At 50.7% G+C, this 19,792-nt stretch overlaps 1 protein-coding gene across 3 annotated transcripts in view; it reads right to left on the bottom strand.

The window, feature by feature from the left end:
• PRKCZ (protein kinase C zeta) overlaps window positions 1–19,792 on the bottom strand; it is a 99,181-nt gene that overhangs the window by 31,536 nt on the left and 47,853 nt on the right. Inside the window, exon 1 of one of the 3 annotated variants that reach the window (XM_020873865.2) lies at window positions 15,403–15,539. The exons of the other annotated variants lie outside the window; for them this stretch is intronic. Coding sequence (XP_020729524.2) covers window positions 15,403–15,493 — 91 coding nt within the window. The 5' untranslated portion in view covers window positions 15,494–15,539. Of the gene's footprint in view, window positions 1–15,402; window positions 15,540–19,792 lie in introns of those variants that run through there. 3 annotated transcript variants of the gene reach the window in all.

Below are 19,792 nucleotides of genomic sequence, written 5' to 3'. Positions count from 1 at the left end.
CTAGAGCCCAGGAACCACAGCTACTGAAGCCCGAGTGCCCCAGAGTCTGTGCTCCACAACAAGAGAAGCCACTGCAATGAGAAGCCTGTGCACAACTAGAAAGTAGATCCCGCTCACCACAACCAGGGAAAAGCCTGTGCAGCGACAAAGACCCAGCACAGCCAAAGGTAAACAAATAAACAAAAAAAAATTTAAATTATAAAATGACAGACTGATGTATATGAAATGGGCTCTGTAAAACGATGCCTGTTATCAAACTAAAAGGGCTTGCCTGGTGGCTCATACAGTAAAGAATCTGCACACAATGCAGGAGACCTGGGTTCAACCCCTGGGTGGGGAAGATCCTAAGGAGAAGGGAATGGCAACCCACTCCAGTATTCTTGCCTGGAGAATACCATGGACAGAGGAGCCTGGAGGTCTACAGTCCACAGGGTCAAACTAAAAATCAAGAAAATGGACAGTGTGATGTTTCAGGATGCATGTTCATAAAGGGACATCATCCTAGTAAGTGGAAGACTGGGACAGTGCATCAGTGCTGGGCAGGTTGGCTGCTAAGGGTGTGCATGTCCACTCCACTGTATGTTTCATAACACGTGTGATTCCCATGTTCTTGGGGTGCCTCAAAGGCTGCAGTAATCAATATACAATAGGAACTGTAAAAACACAGGGAGGGGCCAGAGGTGGCAACAATGACATGGTTATAAACGAATCTCAGATCCTAGTAGAAACACTGAGTTGTCTCTGCACAGAGGCTCCAGCTATTGCTGTGAGCCCACTGCAGGAACCATGCCCATGCCGCTGCTGCTTGTGCCCTGACCAGTGGGGAGCAGTGCCTGCAGACACACGCTCCACACTGTGGGAGGACACTGGTCAGAGGGGTTGGTTTGGGGAGCCACAGGACAGATGCAACATGGCTCCCAGGTGGCAGAGGTTGCAGGTGTGTAAGTTCAGGGAGAAGCAGGGAGGAAGTGCTGAGCAGATGGGAGGAAAGCGGCATCCTCCAAGCCCCAGAAGACAACCAGCCCTCCTGGGGGAGGGGTCAGTGTATGTCCAGCACATGCAGGACAGACACATGTCGAACAGAGGTGTGACTGTGCTGCTGTCTTTAGCAGGAGACTGAGTGTGGATTCAGGAGGCATCTCTTGGCAGTGGGGGGTGGGGATGTGATGGTGCATTTCATGTGTCAGCTAGGTGGATCACAGTGCCCAGATTTGTGGTCAAAATATCTTGGATGTTTCTATGAGTGTGCTTCAAGATGAGATGACATTTAAATCAATGGCCTTGGAGTGGAGCAGACTGCCCCCGACAGGTGGGCTTCATCTGATCAGATGACGGCTTTGTTCAGTTGTTCAGCCATGTCTGACTCTTTGTGATCTCATGGACTACAGCATGCCAGGCTTTCCTGTCCCTCACTATCTCTTGGCAATTGCTCAGATTCATGTCTATTGAGTTAGTGATGCCATTCAACCGTCTCATCCTCTGTCATGATGACAGCCTGAACAAACCGAAAGGCCGCCTTCCCCCAGCGAGAGAGGGATACTGCGGCAGACAGCTTTGGACCTGGACCGCGGCAGCAGCTCCTCCCACATCTCCAGCCTGCAGGCCTGACTTGCGTCCTCCATGACCCTGTGAGCAGGCTCCTTACAATAACGACTCTCCTGGCAAGGATGGGGAGATGTCAGAGCCCCAGCAGGGCAGACCCTGGCCCCAATCCCAGCAGAGGCACAGGAGCCCCTGGGTGTCCAACCCACACCCACATTACCAACTGGAAAGCAGTGCCCCGTGGACTTATAAGGAACCATGAGGGACCACAGGGAATCCCATACTGGTTTTTTTTTTTTTTGGAGGGGGGAGGGACACTGCATGGCATGTGGGATCAAACCTGTGCCCCCTGCACTGGAAGGCAGTCTTAACCAATGGACTGCTAGGGAAGTCCCCATTTCACACTTACATTCTGGAGTGCCAAGTCAAGTGGGCCTTAAGAAGCACTGCTGTTAATAAAGCTAGTGGATGTGATGAAATTCCAGCAAAACTATTCAGATCCCTAAAGGATGATGCTGTCAAGGTTTTGCATTCATTATGTCAGCAAATATGGAAGATCCAGAAGTGGCCACAGGACTGGAAAAGGTCAATCCTCATCCCAATTCCCAAGAAGGATAGTACTAAAGAATGTGTTAATCATCAGACAATTGCACTCATCTCCTGTGCTAGTAAGGTCATGCTTAAAATCTTGCATGCCATGCTTCAGCATTATGCGAACCAAGAACTTCCAGATGTCCAGGCAGGGTTTCGAAAGGAAGAGGATATAGAGATCAAATTGCCAACATTTGCTGGATTATAGAGAAAGCTAGGGAATTTGAGAAAAACATCTATCTCTATTTCATTAACTATGCTAAAGCCTTTGACTGTGTGGATCATGACAAACTGTGGAAAGCTCTTAGAGAGATGGTAATACCAGACCCATCTTATATCTTACCTGTCTTCTGAGAAACCTGGATGCAGGTCAAGAAGCAACAGTTAGAACCCTGTATGGAACAACTGATTGGTTCAAGGTCGAAAAAGGAGTATGACAGGGCTGTCTGCTGTCACCCTGCTTGTTTAACCTATATGCTGACCACATGTGAGAAATGCCAGGCTGGATGAATTACAAGCAGAATCAAGATAGGAAGGAGAAACACCAACAGCCTCAACAACATCCGCATATCAACAACCTCAGATATGCGGATGATACCGCTCTAAGCTGAAGCTCCAATACTTTGGCCACCTGATGCAAAGAACTGACTCATCTGAAAAGGCCCTGATGCTGGAAAAGACTGAAGAAAGGAGAAGGGGACGACAGAGCATGAGATGGTAGGATGGCATCTCTGACTCGATGGACATGATTTTGAGCAGGCTCCAAGAGTTGGTGATGGACAGGGAAGCCTGGCATGCTGCAGTCCATGGGGTCGCAAAGAGTCGGACATGACTGAGCGACTGAACTGATACACTCTAACAGCAGAAAGCGAAGAACGGAAGCACATTCGGATCCTGACTCACCTCACACAACAGGATATGTGCAGAACACATGTCTGTGCAGATCCTGACTCACCCCACACAACAGGAAATGGAGCAGGGCACACGTGTGTTTTGTGCACACGTGTGTATCAACTCACCCAACAGGAAATGGATAAGGGCACACATGTGTGCCCAGAGCACACGTGTGTGTGAATCCTGACCCACCCTACACAACGGGAAAAGGAGAAGGGCAGGTGTGCAGAACACACGTGTGTGCGGAGCGCTTGAGGGCCGGGCACACAGGGGATGACCTGCCGCGGGCCCTGCTTGTCCACCTTCCCGTGTAGCTGCTCTCAGTGGTAAACAGTCCTGAAAACCAGCCAGGGGTGGGTGGGGGTAGCTGGCAAGACCTCCACAAGAAGCGGCCCTGGTGGGTGACCCCAGCTGACCCTGTCGCTGCTCTACCCTAGTCACTGTGTCACGGCTGAGCTCAGAGTTGGAGCTGCTCAAAGCCATAGTCCAACTTGGGAGCATCCAGTCGTCTCCAGGGTGCCTGCAATCTGAGTGCAGAGTGGGAACAACTGCAGTCCTCATGGCTCTTGTGCTCGGCCACTCTGGTACCTTCGCTCAGCCTCAGCGACACCCCCAGAGAAGCTCGCTGTTTGTCTTTAGAATTCTATAATTAGGGTGGCTGCAGGGAACTTTAATGAGCTCTGTTTCTATGGCAATCTAGCATCATGAGGGCTCTGACAAGGTGAAAAAAATACACTTTAAAAAGGGAGCTTAGAGCAACAGACGTTGAAACAAACCAGGCAGCCCCCAGATTTGGGGGGGGGGGGCGCGTGAGGAGTGCTGAACTTTCAGGGCAGGTCATGATGCTCTTGGAGGCCTCTCTGGCTTTTTGTTAGACATGGACGCACCACCCAGGTGACTGGCCCAGCCAGCACAGCTTCCAGACAGCCCTGTAGACTCAGAACTACAGCAGGAACACACCTGCAGCAGGGCACCTGTGTCAGCTGAATGCCTCCCTCGTAGTTCTAGGTTGGTGACCAGCCCAAGGCAAGGCCAGGGAGCTGGGAGGTACCCACAGCCCTGGGGCTGGGCTGGGGGTGGGGTCCTTGGCAGAGCAGTGCTGCTGCCTCCAGGCCTGGCTTCCTGCAGGGCAGCCGTGTCCCCTGGGATCCAGGCCCCAGGCAGCAGGGCATTCACTCAGGTTGCCCTGTCCTCACCAACCACACGTTCTACCAAAACCCTCCTACTGCAGGCTGCATGTGACCATCTGAAAAAAAGAAGTCTGAGATTTAGGTGGGATGCTGGCCTGAACTGGGGGACATGTCTGGAGCTGCTGTGGCACCTGGTGGCTGCACACGCTGGGCATCCCTGAGGGACACAGTGAGAGTGGACACAAGCCCCACAAAGCCCATGAACCATACAGCTTGTGGGCCTTCCCCCAGGGGCTGGTGTCACCTGACCGTGGATCCAGCCGCCCACTGCTAGGCACACCAGGAGTGTGCCTAGGAGGCACACTGTCTCAGGAGGGACCTGACACTACCCCTAGAGCCATACAACCCAGACCCATGTCCCCCTGCAGCCCTGCAGGTCATGACGGGGGCAGGGCAGCAGTGAGCAGGACGTGGCTGGGCTGGTGGGGGGGGCACTCCTCCAGGGTCCTCACTCACATGGCTTCCTGCTTCTCACTCTGAATTGTGTCCCGTTGCCCTGAGAGATGAGTGAAGGGGCGCAAGGCCACAGATGCAGACTGGGAAGGGTCTCGGAGCTGCTATGGCAGGAAGTCAGCCATGTGGGGATGGTAGCAGTTTGGTCCCCTCAGCAGGCTGGCTCCCATGAAACCTGGCCCTCCTCACATGGTCCTAATGTGATTCCTAAGCCTTGACATTGCTGGCAGGGAGCTGATCTCACCTGGGTCTACCACAACCCAAGAAGGACAACTCTGGCATGTGACTGGCCCGGGGCCATCACGTGACCAAAACCACCCAATCAGGCTGCAGGCTTCCCCCCTCCCCCAGACTGGCCACCCCTGCTGGCCAGAGGAGCAGGGACACAGGGCCCAGCATGGCTGACTGCGTGGACAAGGCGGGTCAGTCCTACAATAGCCACGGGAAGATGGAGTGATTGGGGCTGGGCTCGGCTGGACCCACCTCACGCCGCCACCTCTGGACACACGCGGTGGGGACAACCTCCATCAGCCGTGGGCCTGGAGGTCTGTGGAGCACCTGCCAGCAGTGAGGCCAGCAGCACTGGAGGGTGCACTACGGAACCTCCCCTGGGGAGCCTGGGGCCAGCCTGTGTCCTGTCTCCTGGGGTCTCGCGTGCAGCAGAGAGAAGAGGTGCAGGGGCCCCACCCAATGCAACACCCCGTGTGCCGAGCAGTGGGGCAGAGATATGGCCCCAGAGTTCACCCGCCAGACACTCCCCCCACCTGGTGGCCAAGATGGACATCTGAGTCGTGCCTGTGAGGACACAACAACTGAAGGTCTGAACTCTAGGTTCCGTCGACAGGAGAGTGGCTGCGGGAGCCACAGAGCAGCCAAGGCGGGGAGGGGAGGAGGGCAAGGTGGCCCTCGAGGCAGGAAGCCTTCATATCTCCCTTGAGGGAAGACAACAGGAGAGGCCCTGAGAGTGGGTTCACTCTCACAAAGGTGAGGAGGGACCAGCGCAGGACAAGGGTTCTGATGTTTGTAAAGAGAAACACTTCAGTGGAACAAAGCCTTCTGCTTCCCGAGGCCGGGACAGCGAGGACCCAGCCAGCACCGTGCAACAGGGTCCAGGGCAGCCCAGCTACTAAGACCCCAAGGCCCAACCCATCGGCTCAGTTGCCATCACAGGACCAGATGCTCCATCAAAGGATAAGACCTTGATGAGGCTCAGGCAGTGGAGACCAGAGTCACAGCCTCAAGGTCCCAGGAGGTGCAGGCCACCTACCTGGGCTCCTCAATCTGTCCCTCTGCCCCCCGACACCATTAGTGACTGTTATGAAGTCCAACCCTGGACTTGCCTGGTGGTTCAGTGGTAAAGAATCTATCTGCCAATGCAAGGGACAGGGATTTGAGCCCTGGTCCCGGAAGATCCCACATGCCGTGGAGCAACTGAGCCCACACTCCACGAGAGAAGCCACTGCAGTGAGAAGCCCAGGCATCACAACTAGAGAGCAGCTCCTGCTCACCACAGCTAGAGAAAAGCCCACACAGTAATGAAGACCCAGCACAAGCAAAAACAAGGAAGCCAACCTAAGAGGCATTCTGGGGGGTGGGGTATTGTAACAGTTCCAATTTCTAACAAGTTTCATCACAAAGAGACAAACTGTCATGAAGTGAGTTCAGTTTTGATGAAACAGCTGACCAAGACCAGTGTTTTCTCAGAGCTTCTGGAAGAACACAGAGACTTGCGAGTCACTTACTGCCAGTAAGCTCACGCTGAACCAGCCCATCTCTATCTGGAGGCTTTCCGTTACGGACTCACTTTTAAAAACAGCACAAGTCCTGGAGCTGCTCACAGCCCACCTGTGCTGTCAGGGCCGGCGTTACCTGCTGCATCCATGGCTGGGAGCACAGGGCCAGGCCGATGGAGACGCAGCTCTGGCCAGAGAACATGAGCCCCGCATGTCCCTGGGGAAACAATGGGCAGAGACTGGGGATGCAGCCCTCTGAAGGTCAGTGGGAGATCGCTGGGCCACAGTGAAAACGACGCCGACATCACAGCCAGATGTGCAGGTTAGAGCAGGAGACGAAGCTGGTTCCTGGGAGGCCAAGCGAAGAGGGAGGCCCACAGCTTGTGGGAACCAACTGTAGATAAAAGCTGGGGTTTATGGGGAACTACATTTAATACACTATAATAAACCAAACAGAAAAAGAAAAAAATATATACGTATAATCAAATCACTTTGCTGTATATGTGAAAGTAACATGACATTGTAAATCAACTATAGTTAAAATTTAAAAAAACAAAAACAAAAACAAAAACAACTGGGGTTCAGGGCAGCAGAGACAAGCCTCCCTGAGGGGTCACCTCAGTCCACCTAGACATGTGACAGACCCACAGGCTGCCTCCAGCAGGGTCTGGGGGCTGGAGATCTGGGTTCTGACGATGGCCTCTCCCCAGGGTCTCCTCTCACAGGGTACAAGCCCCCTTCAATCCCAACTATTACCTCCCAAAGTCCTCATGGCCTCACACACATTTGGGGGCGGGGCTTCTGCACAGGACTTTGGGGGTCACATTTGGTCCCAAACAATCTGCTCCTGGTCCCTCCAGATTCATGCTTCTCTTGCACGCAAAACACTGTATCCAACAGCTCCAAGGCTCCACTTCAGCAGCAACTCTGACATCCACAGCCCCATTAAAAATGATCTAAATTGCAGGAGTGACACTCAGCTGTAATTTGTCCTGAGGAAATCTACCTCCACCCCCACCCCTCACCCAGGCCCAGTTTAGACCTGTTAGACCAGACAAGCTGTGTTTCCAAAATGCAATGCTGGGGGAACTTCCTGGCGGTCCAGTGGGTAGGACTCAGTGCTCTTTCTGCTGGGGCCCAGGTTCAATCCCTGGTCGGGGAACTAAGATCCCACAAGCCATGCAGCGTGGCAGGAGAAAAAAAAAGCAACATTGGACAGGAAGAGGATGGCCAGTCCCGCTCCAAAAGGACGAATGGAAAAGCAGGGAAAGCGACAAGTCCCCAGGGAGCCCACACTTGGCAAGGCAAGTCCACTGGCTCTATGAGGCTCATGAATGACCCACCTGGTTTGATGCTGTTCCCCAGCCTCACTGGAAGATCGGAGTGACCCCCACTATGGGGCTCTTGCAAACTCCCCGAGGAAATGGGAATGTGAAGAAATGAACCTAAAACCCAGGCTTCCCTTCGAGGCATCTGTCAAGTCCTATGCTATGGAGTTCAGGGCAGAAGGCCAAGAAATGAAGCTACACAGCTGTTAAATGGGGAAAAAAAAAAGCCCAATATGAGATTTTTGGCTGACTCATGGTGTTGGGGAGACAAAAGATGGAGACTGGGGTCCTAGTCACCCCCCTGGACTTTTCCAGCTACAATTACTATAAGACATTAAAGGAAAATGAGGAACAGACCAGCATCAGCGGAGTCCAGGTGACCCATCCACAGTCCATCTGCCAGGATGAGATCAAGTCCCTTCAGGAGGAAATAACATCACTCAGAGCTCCTGCTGCTTTGCAAACACAGGATCCGATATTCAGAAATCACCAGGCCAGCCAAAAAGCAGAAACATTTGGTCCAACAGTCAATAGAAATGGACTCACAGGAGAGCCAGATATTCAACATACATTGAAAAAGATGGTAAAAGGACAGAATTTTACCCAAGAACTGGATCTATTGAAAAAGGAGTCAAATTCTAAAGACCCTAGGATTTTAGAAATTCTCCAAGTGAAAATACAGCATCTGAAATTAATAATTCAGGAGACAGATTTAAGAATAGGCTAGGGCTTCCCTGGTGGCTCAGTGGTAAAGAATCCGCCTGACACTGTGGGTTCAATCCTTGGTCCAGGAAGATCCCACATGCTGCAGAGCAACTAAGCCTGGGAGCCAAAACTACTTGAGTCCATATGCCACAACTATGGATGCCTGCTCACCCTAGAGCCTGTGCCGCAACAAGAGAAGCCACCGCAGTGAGGAGCCCGGACACTGCAACTAGAGAGTAGCCCCTGCCCACCGCAACCAGAGAAAAGTCCATGAGGCAAGGAAGACCAAGCACAGAAAAATAAATTAAAAAATTTAAAAAGAACAGGTTAGATAAAATAAGAGACAGTAGAAGATCCAGAGCTTCCCTGGTAGCTCAGCTGGTAAAGAATTCACCGGCAATGCAGGAGACCCCAGTTCAATTCCTGGTTTGAGATCATCCCCTGGGGAAGGGAAAGGATATAAACTCCAGTATTCTGGCCTGGAGAATTCCATGGACTGTATAGTCCATGGAGTCGCAAAGAGTTGGACACAAATGAGCGACTTTCACTTTCAGATGAGAAGATTCAGACTGCAGCACACAGAGAGGGGAAAGCAGGATGGAAGGAAGTGCAGAAGAGAGCAAAAGCGCCCGTGGGACCCGGTGAGAAGACAGGGATGCGGATGTGGAGTCTGAGGGGGTAGCGGCAAGCGGGGAGGGGCCGGGCAGCACCTGAATGGACTGGGCTGACACCTTACAGTGGAGATAAGAGACTCTGTGCCCAAGATGAGACGCTCACAATCTCAAGGTAAAGTCAATATTCCCCCTCTTTCTCAAGTCTGTTGAAACAGAAGAACGAAGGCTGTTCTTTTCATTGAAATCACTGATAATATTTATTAAGCATTTATATAAAAGTGTTCATCTAAGCTTTTTACTAGACTTCCCTGATGGTTCAGTCAGTCAAGAATCTGCCTGCAGTACAGGAGAGCCAGGTTCAATCCCTAGGTTGGGAAGATCCCCTGGAGAAGGGGATGGCTACCCACTCCAATATTCTTGCCTGGAGAATTCCATGGACAGAGAGCCTGGTGGGCTACAGTCCACGGGATCAGAGAAAGTCAGACAAGACTGAGTGATGTTCACTTTCAAGCTTTTTACAGAAATACCGCATTAAACAGGACCCACACTTACAATGAAATTTCAAGTATCTTAAAATTTTTCTAAAACAGAAACTAAGGGATAAAGAGACTAAGTTGCTTGACCAAGGCACTCAAGCTATAAAAACACAATCTGGCTTCCAAGATTTTGAAGCTCATGTGTGTAAGAAGGACAATTATGTAAAATAAATATCATGTCTGACAGATGAAACATGAGTTCACACACTCTGAAGACTAAGTTAAGAATAGGTCATGGGATATGATTTTCTCACATTTATAAATACAAGAAATTTAAATGCAATTTAGTAATTTTGAATATAATTTGATAAATTTGGCCAAAAACCATTTTTTAGGCAGCCAGAGAAGAAAGAGAAGCACCCCCTCCTAGGGAGTAACAGAGTGGTCAGGCGAGTCTCCAAGAGACGCAGTAACACAGCCACAGCCAAGATACCAAGCCCCAGGCATGCAGAGAGCATCACTGCCCCCTGGGCAACACACCCAGAGAAAACAGCCTCAAAAATGAAGGCAGGCGAAAGACGTCTGCACGAACCAAAACCCAGCAAACCTCGTTAGGAGAAATACTAAAAGAACTTCAGGAAGGAAAATGGTCTCGGACGTAAGCACAGTCCTTCAGGAAGAAACGGGTGCGTGAGAAGGGGAATCTGAATGAACGCTATTTAAAACAACATTAATAGTGGTTGTGGGGCTTAAACTGTAAGCAGTGCTTACACATTAAGACAACAGCATAAAAATCGATAAGGGGATAAATAAGACTAAAGCACTGTAAGGTTCTTGAATTATCTGCGAACAGCAAAAGGAATAACTTAAGATACATTCCAAGAATGTTTTGTATAATTCCTCAGGTAGCTGGAATATTTTTTAAAAAGTATTAATTAGCAAATATAATAAAAGGTGGGGGTGGAGGTGGAAAAATAACACTTGATTAAACCAAAAGAAGACAAGAAAGGAAGGCTAAAAGAAAGAATATATTGGGTCAATTACAAAATAAACAGTAAGATGATAGATTTAAATTGTAATTTACCAGAATAACATTAAGTGTAAATAAACTAATGCTTCAGTTAAAAGATACAGATTTCATGCTAGGTTAAAAACAACAATTAACTTCTGTTTATAAGAGCCATTTCCAAAACATGATATACAGAAGTTGAGAGTATAGGATGGAAAAAATATACCACATGAACAATATGTCTTCCTCACTCTGCCACACACACACACACACACACACACACAGAGGCATAGTTGTACTGATGTCAGACAAAGGAGACTTAAATGTCATAATACTTTTTCATCTAAAAGAGCAAAATTTCATGATGATAAAAGTGGCGCATTTAAAGGAAGATATAATGATCCTAGGTTTGTATGCACCTAATAAAGCACAAAATACATGAAGGAAAACAAAAGGAAAAAGACACATCTCCAAATGGGTAAAGGGGATCAACTGTATGATAACAAATGAAAACTAAATTTTTGGTGGTGATCATGCTGTGGCAGAAATATAACAAAGTAGAAACATAATGTTATACACATGAAACTTGTAATAATGTTATAAACCAAAGTTACCTCAGTAAGAAATATAGTAGTGAACCAAAAAATAAGTGAAACACAATTAAATTTAAAATGTTAACCACAGAAAACTAAAACAACCGATGGCTTGAACATGGTGGGAGTGGGTAAAAAAAAAGGAGAAGTTGTACATTAAAAAAGAGAGAGAGAGAAGACAAATCTGTAATAATTTAATGTCTATAAATAGTAAAGATATTCTAAAGGTAATAAAGATACACACTATGCCAATAAGTATGTTTAGACCTGAAAATCTATAGGGGTTGGAAAGAGCTGGACACGACTGAACGACTTTCACTTTTTCTTTTCACTTTCAGACTTGAAAATATCCTTAAAAACACAACTTACTAAAGGTGACAAAAGAAGAAATACAAAATCTGAATAATCTGTATTTTAAAAATTAAATCTAGAATTTAAAACATTCCCACAAAGGAACACAAACCTTTGTTGTGAATTGTTTCAAGTAATTAATTTAGAAATAATATTAATCTTAACATAAATCTTCCCAAGAACTAAAAAAAAAGCTCAATTTTTTAAGGCAAATATACCTCAACATTAAAAAAAACTAAGACCATGGCATCTAGTCCTATCACTTCATGGCAAAAAGAAAGGGAAAAAGTGAAAGCAATGACAGATTTTATCTTCTTGGGCTCCAAAATAACTGCAGACAGTAACTGCAACCATGAAATTAAAATGCTTGCTCCTTGGAAGGGAAACAATGACAAATTTAGACAGTGTATTAAAAACCAGAGACAGCACTTTTGCTGACCAAGGTCCAAGCTATAGTTTTTCCAGTAGTGATGTATGGATGTGAGAATTGGACCATAAAGAAGGCTGAGCACTGAAGAATTGATGCTTACTAATTGTGATGCTGAAGATGACTCTTGAGAATCCCTTGGGCAGCAAGGAGAGCAAACCAAGAAGGACTTCCCTGGTGGTCCAGGGGTTAAGACTTTGCCGTCCAATGCAGGGGGTGTGGGTTTGATCCCTGGTCAAGGAACTAAGATTCCACATGCCAAAAAAAAAAAAAAAAAGAAAAAAACCCACAAAAAAACCAGAAGCAATGTTGTCACAAATTCAATAAAGACTTTAAAAATGGTCCACATCAAAAACTGTAGTGTTGGAAAAGACTCTTCAGAGTCCCTAGGACTGAAAGGAAATCCAACCAGTCCATCCTAAAGGAAATCAGTCCTGAATATTCATTGGAAGTACTGATGCTGAAGCCAAAACTCCAATACTTTAGTCACCTGATGCGAAGAACTGACTCATTAGAAAAGACCCCGATGCTGAGAAAGACTGAAGGCAGGAGGAGAAGGGGACGACAGAGGATGAGATGTTTGGATGTCATCATCAACTCAATGGACATGAGTTTGAGTAAACTCTGTGAGTTGGTGATGGACAGGGAGGCCTGGCGTGCTATAGTCCATGGGGTCACAAACAGTTGGACACAACTGAGCGACTGAACTGAACTGAACTGAACATCAAAAAAAAAAAAAAAATCTTAACAACCACCACCAAGAAAGACACCCTTGAAGAAAAACAAAAATACATGATATTAAGAGTTATTATAAAGCCAATTTAAAACCATGTGACATTGTGCAAAAGGCCAAAGGGACAGAAGTCCAGAAATGCCCCCCTCCCCACCAACAGTTGATAATAAAGACATCACTGAATCATGGTGAGAGGAGGATGCTTTTTCCTATAAGTGGTCCTGGCTCAACCTGCTATCACCACAGGGAGCAGGGGCGGGGGAACCTCACACCACACAGTTTACTCCCAGGTGTGGTAGGACAAATGAGGGTTATGATTCTGTCAGGAAAGAAAACACTCAGGACCTGGGGTTCAGGGTCAGTTTCTCTAACAAAAGGCACACACAGTAAAGGAAGTGTCCATTTTTGTTCACCAAGAGTGGAAAGGCAAGACGCTGAGTGAGATGCTAGCAGTGTCACAAACACACAGAACACACAGAGTTCCTACAAATCAGTAAAGTAGACAAATAGCCCATTAAGTTGTTTTTAAACAACCTGAATCTGAAACTGAGGAAAAGACTTGGAGGAGCAGCTGACAGCAGTGGGTCTTAAACAGCCTATAAGTGAGAAGACGCTCAGCTTTGGGGGCAAAGAGGAAATGCAGACCATGACCACGATGTGATACCACTCACAGGTCTACTCTGATGGCAGAGAGCTCTGACAACCCCAGGGCTGGGGAGGACAAGGGAGCGGGACCCTGGAGCCCAGGGATGAGGGTGGATGGTCATCACAGCTGGGCTCCTGACATGTGCCTCCTGAGACCCCAGGAGTCTCTGAGCATCCTTTGTAAGCTGAGACTGGCTTCAGGTTGGGGATTGGTCGTCAAAGTCCAAGGCAAGATTAGAGGGTCAGAACTTCTAGCTCACACCTGACCTCTGGGGAGGTGAGAGGGACAGAAGGTCAGGCCTAACTCTGGGTCACAGACGGTCAGTGGGCTGCCCATACAGCCACGTCCCTCCCCTGTCTCCATACACTTTCAGCACTGTCTATCCTGACCTCAAAGATCTGGGCACAGATCCCCATCTCTCTGTCAACATCGATGGCCCTGACCTTCCCTGTCTTTGTCTACACCTCAGACCCACATCCCTCAGAGCCACCCACTTTCCAGGCCTGCATTTGTGCTGCACCCAACTTTCCCTCTGCCCAGATGCCAGCCCTCATCCAACCTCAGAGACCATGACTCTCCGAAACACCGTGATCTTATGGACCAGAAAGATAGAAAATGACACTGCCAACTAAACGGGAACTCCAGGCTGCAGGATGCACTCAGTTTCAGCCACGTTAGACCTAATGGAATGAACCGGGTGTGGGGGGTACTCCCGGCTCCCCTGAAAGGAAGCCAGCCTGCCCTTCACCCTGTGCTGATCTCTTCCACTTGGTTGGACATTTAGGAACCTCGATGGACAGATGGTTGGGCAGCAGGTTGGACACACGCACATGCCAAGTTTTGTAAATCCTGAGTCTGAGGATGAATCATAAGGAATGAGGTCTTGGGGGAGGATCTGCACCTCATGATGCAGGAGCTCAGAAAGGGTCTGGCAAGGGTGGGCTTCATCCCAGGCAGGGCTGTGGTCCAAGCTGGGTCCAAGCTGAGCTGGGGAGATTGGGGGGAGAGGGGAAGCAGTGCTCAAGAGCGAGTGTCCTTGGAATGCAGGCTGGGGCCACCCACAGGGGCAGCAGAGAGCAAGCAGCGAGGAGGACGGTTCTGCTGCATGAACCAGCCTGTAGGAGCAGATCCAAAACCAGATGAGGGGGCAGGGGTGTGGGTGTGGGTGGGGCTCCTAACTGGAACTGACTCAGCAGGCTGGGCTGCCTCCCCTGACTCAAGTCCTTTGCCATCACTCCTTCCCGCCCTGGACTCCGCACTGGTCACATCTCATCTTCTCTAAACCTCCACCCCTCCGCATCGCTCTCAGGCCCCCAGACCCTAGCTTGTCCACAGACCCCGAGTGTACCTGCAGCCTCCAGGGTGCATCCCCTTGCTCCCCCTTCCCTTCCCCAAGACCCTCACATCAGCCCCCATCTCCTCTGTCTAGCTCCCTGGCTCTCCTCTCCACTGCTACTTTTTGGCTGATATGTGGTCCTCTCTTGAGCACGTGCTGCTGCTGCTGCTAAGTCACTTCAGTCGTGTCCAACTCTGCAACCCCATAGACAGCAGCCCATCAGGCTCCCCCATCCCTGGAATTCTCCAGGCAAGAACACTGGAGTGGGTTGCTATCTCCCTCCCCAATGCATGAAAGTGAAAGTGAAGCTGCTCAGTGTCCGACTCTTAGCAACCCCATGGACCGCAGCCTACCAGGCTCCTCCGGCCGTGGGATTTTCCAGGCAAGAGTACCAGAGTGGGCTTGACCCCCTAGGTGATCCCAAAATACCTTCCTAATCTTCTTCCACTCGACCTGCTGTTACAGATTGAATGTCTGTGTCCCCCTAAATTCCTCTGTTGAAGCCCACTCCAGTGATAATATTAGGAGGTGACTGGGTTTAGATGTGGTCAGGTGGGTGGGGCTCTCACAAATGGATTAGTGTCCTTCCTGGAAGAGAAAAAGGCCAGAGCAGAGGATGCAGAAGGTGGGAGTCCCTCTCCTGACAGCCCTGCAGGCTTCACTCCCACCAGCTCAGTCCAGGCCACCTGTGGGGTTTTCCACAAGTGGTTTGAGGTGGACAAGTGACTAAGGGCATGAGGCATCAGTGTGACCCAGTAGCCAGGGGACCCTGATGAGGCACCTGATGGAGGGTGACTGCTCCGAGGAAGTAAGCATGCAGAGAGAGAAGCAGGTCCGGCCGCCCCGTGATGAGCCAGCTCACTCCTGGCCATTGGGTTTCCAGTCTTTCCAGACTAGAGATCTGTCTTCAGTTTCCACTCACTCATAGGAGCCCTAACGAAAGCCCTCTCCTGTCCAGCTCTTCCCCTGCCACAGCTCCCCTGGCAGAAACCTGCCCTCCCTGAGTGCCCAGCCCGCACCCACATCCACTGGTTCTGCCTTCAGATGACTCTTGATTCGCCCCCGGCACCGGGGCCCCAGGTCCCAGCCTGTCCCATGTGGTTCTCAGCACTGACACAATCAAATCTCAGGGATCCACACGCCCCCAGGCCATGCTGTGGGCTCCCCCTGCCCCGAGGTGGGTCTGTAAGATGGTGTGCAGACAGGGTTGCAGGGTGGCAGAGCCCAGACCTGGCACCCCTTCTGTCAGCCACCGAGTCAGAGCTGCTGTCACACTCCCCGCTTCCTCAGGCCTTCTGTGGGTGTCCTGATGCAGCTCAGCCCAGTGTGTTTGAATGCCTATGATGACATCTGCTCATCATCAGAGGAGAAAGGGGCGGCTACTGTGACTTCACTTTACAGATGAGCAAACTGAAGCCACCCAAGGCCAGGGGTCCCGGCTGCCCCCACCACTCCCAGGGCTCCTATCAGTGCTCTGTCTGGGTCTCACCCCAGGAATCCCTCCCTGGAGGCCAGAAACCAAAAGCACTGGTTGGCTAAGTATCTGCCCCCAGGGACGTCCTGTCCTAATCCCCAGCCTGAGCCTCCTCACACAGGGGCAGGGACTCTGCTGCTGCTGCAATTAAGGTAAGTACCCTGGGAGGGGGTGATCCTGGATTATCTGGGGGTTAGTGTCATCACAAGGTCCTCCTAAGGGAGAAGCAGGAGGGTCAAGTCAGAGGGAAGACATGAGGACAGAAGCCTCAGGGTATGCTCCTCACTCACCGGGCCCCCAGGGGCTCATCTGCCCCAACCACATCTGGTCCAAGAAGGAGGCCTCCAAGAGAGACAGAGAGATGACTGGCCTCCACTCCCTTCCTTCTGCTGCAGTCCTGGAACCATGCTGGGGGCCAGGCAGGGCCCTCCTAGACATCCCTGTTCACCCCAAAGGAAGGATCTCCATCCCCACTCAATGTCTCAAAGCAGCCAGTCAGCTCCTCCTTGCAGCTCTTAGCCTCATATGACTACCTCATCCCAAATCCATTTGCTCAGATGACCACTTAGGGAGAACTGCACACACCATCCATGCTGCACTTGGTCACTCCCAGGCCACAGGAGAAAAGCCCCGTTCCATCAACTGTGAGCCCCGAGTGCACCCACGGCTGCCGTTTCCCCCCCACCCACAGCTCCTTTTAAGCTGTTCGTGCAGGTGGCCTGTGGGTCCCATCTCCCCAGCCAGGAACAAGCTGGCTCCTGGTCATCTGCAGGCCCGGTTACAATACCGCCTTCCCACCAATGCCGAGTCCTCAGCATCCTTGCCAAAATAGTGCCACAATGCACAAATGCACACGGTGGCTATGTAGGAGACAGGAGTAACCCGGGATCAGCCCAGCAGCTCCTGCCGGGGCCAGTGTCCCTGGCTGAATAAGTGCCTTGGACACATCTGTCCTCAAACAGGGACTGTGCATGCAGAGTCAACACCTCCAATCCCAATGGCTTCTCCCCTCACTGGAGAGATGGGGCTTGCACACCTGTCTATGCCCATGTTAACCTGCCTGCACCCACCTGAACACACTCACCTGTCCACATTCACCTGCCCACACACACCTGTCCATGCTCATCAGTCCACACTTAGCCGCCCACACTTACCCACATGGTTCACACAGGACCCACCCCCCAGTTCTCCCTTTCCTGGTCCTCCCAGGTCCTGCCAATCTTCTCTTGGCACTGGACTCCTGCCCCTTTTCCCTTTCCCTGACCCTTGGCCCCACTGTCTTTGGCCTTGTGGGCAGCAGTGGGCCCCACAGGCATGCTGGCCCCAACCCACTCTGCAGCAGGGTGCCCACCTGGTCCACACCCCAACCAGGCAGTTCCACCTCACAGCCATACCAGGCTTCCTTCTCCTCCTTCTCCAGCCACACCAGGTCCCTCAGCATCCAATCTCTGTCCACACCAGGGTCCAGGCCTGCCCCACCCCACCCCCACCCCACCTCTTATCTCAGCTAAAACCGCATCTCCCTGGGGTGGCAGCAGCCCCGTGACCTTCTGGCACCTGTATGTCCTCCCCCCTCCAGAGCACAGGCTCATGTGGACAGGTGGCATACCTGGGTCCCTGAACAAGATACGGGTTACAGGGGCCTTGCACACAGAAGCTGAGAGGTGCAGGCAGCCTGTGAGCAGCAAGGCTGCTCTCCTTGCTGCCCTGCGGGAAGGACCCAGCATCCATGGCCACCACACCAGCCCCTGCGGCTCTGAGGCCCCACATCTGGTTTCAGCCACAGAGAAGGTAACCTGTGATGCTCAGCAGTTGACAGCCTCCACCCCCTGCCTTTCCCGCCACGTGTCAGGGTGGGGGGGGGGGGGGGGGCTGACAGAAAGCCTAGAGGATGGGATGGGAGCGGAGAGGTTCACACCCTGAATGCCCCAGCCTGGCTCACCCCCTTCCCCAAAACTGAAACCCAAGCTGCCCCCTCCAGTCATCTGGGACCAGTTTGGGAGCCCATGGCTCTCCCATGCGTCTCATTATGTGAACAGGACAGGCACCCTGTAGAGTCAGGGTCACAGGGCATGCAGTGCCCCCTCTACCGCCTCTCGCTGCTGCCCAAACAGGAGCCCGGAAGACACTGGCCCCTCGAGTCCCACGTCCCAAGCAGCCCCAGGAATTACTCTCCTCCTGGCCTGTGGGTTTCCCAGGGGCAGGAGCTGAGTTCATGTGTCTTCCAGGTGAGCAGCCGGAGCAAGGGCTAAACGGACAAGCAGCACCTGCCAGTCAAGCCCCCTCCCCACCCCAAGAGGGACTAAGGAGCAAACTGCAGCCCCACACACCAGGGAAGGCTTCCCACAGAAAACCGCTTATTCAACTGTCATGTTAAAGGTTTGCCATGTCGATGTGATGTGAATTGATTTGAGAGACAGAAAGAGCACTGGGGCCACGTGTCCACAACCACCTCACATGTGTTCAGGAGGGGTGGTGCACTCCCCCACTGGGCGTGAGAGCATCTCCTAGGCCCCGCAGACACACCTGCTTTTTCTCCACACCTTCCCAGTAGTGTATACATCCCCGGTCAAGAGAAGCTCTGTCCTCTCCCCAGAAGGAGAGGCCTCTTTATGAGAAAAACAGTAACAGAAAAAGTGATGGTGGGGCCATTTACCCCAGAGTTGGCTGCACACCTTTGCTTTGTGGCCCTTGAGTAAGGCAAAGAGGGGCTGCGTTTTAGACTCTTCTCTGCAAAATTGTAGTAAAGAAGGAGCAAAATACAAACAGTTCCTATGAATCTAGAAACAAACCAACAAAAACTTGTAAGCAGACCTTGAAAAGCCCACAGCAGACTCTGAAGGAAAAAAATGTAAATTCAAAAAGACTCCTGTGGCAGAGCAAGGGGTGGGGTGGGGAGAGGACTGGCTCTGGGACCACCCCTAACCCCCCCAGCCTGACCCATCACCCTTCTGACCATAGGGCCCAACCCAGAAGGATGAGCCTCCACCCACCAGACAGGAAGCACAGCTCTGCTGTGTCTGATAAAAAGGAAAAGGGGGAGAGGGAGAGAAAACTGGATGTTTTCCTAAACTCCCATCACAGTCCTCCCCAGTGAAAAGGATCCCACAGTGATGTGAACCCCATGCAGGACATTCGTGATCCACTATTAGCACACATTAATCCTTCAGTGTACGCACCAGTGATATGTCTGCTATAGTTGCATTTCTGCTGTATGTGCCTATGATAAATCTGCTCTGTGTCCACTATATATCTTATATCTATACTGCATCTACTATGTGCCAATGATGTATCTACTGTGTCTACCATGTATCTATTATGTATCTATTCTGCATCTACTATGTATCTATGATGGAATTAATCTGTATCTGTTTATATCTATCTACTTGGACTTCCCTGCTGGCTCAGATGGTCAAGAATCTGCCTGCAATGTGGGAGACCCGGGTTTGATCCCTGGGTCAGGAAGATCCTCTGGAGAAGGAAATGGCAACCCACTTCAGTACTCTTGCCTAGAAAATTCCATGGATGGAGGAGCCTGGTAGGCTGCAGTCCATGGGGTTGCAGAGTCGGACAACTTCACTTCACTCTATGTACTGTATGTCTGTGATATATCTATTCTGTATCTACCATATATTACATATATTACATATCTAATATGTATCTACTATGTGTCTATGATGTATATACTCTATCTACT

This window comes from Odocoileus virginianus, chromosome 11 (genome assembly GCF_023699985.2).
Source record: "Odocoileus virginianus isolate 20LAN1187 ecotype Illinois chromosome 11, Ovbor_1.2, whole genome shotgun sequence".
Classification (NCBI taxonomy): domain Eukaryota; kingdom Metazoa; phylum Chordata; class Mammalia; order Artiodactyla; family Cervidae; genus Odocoileus; species Odocoileus virginianus.
This window is presented reverse-complemented; position numbering and strand designations above follow the sequence as displayed.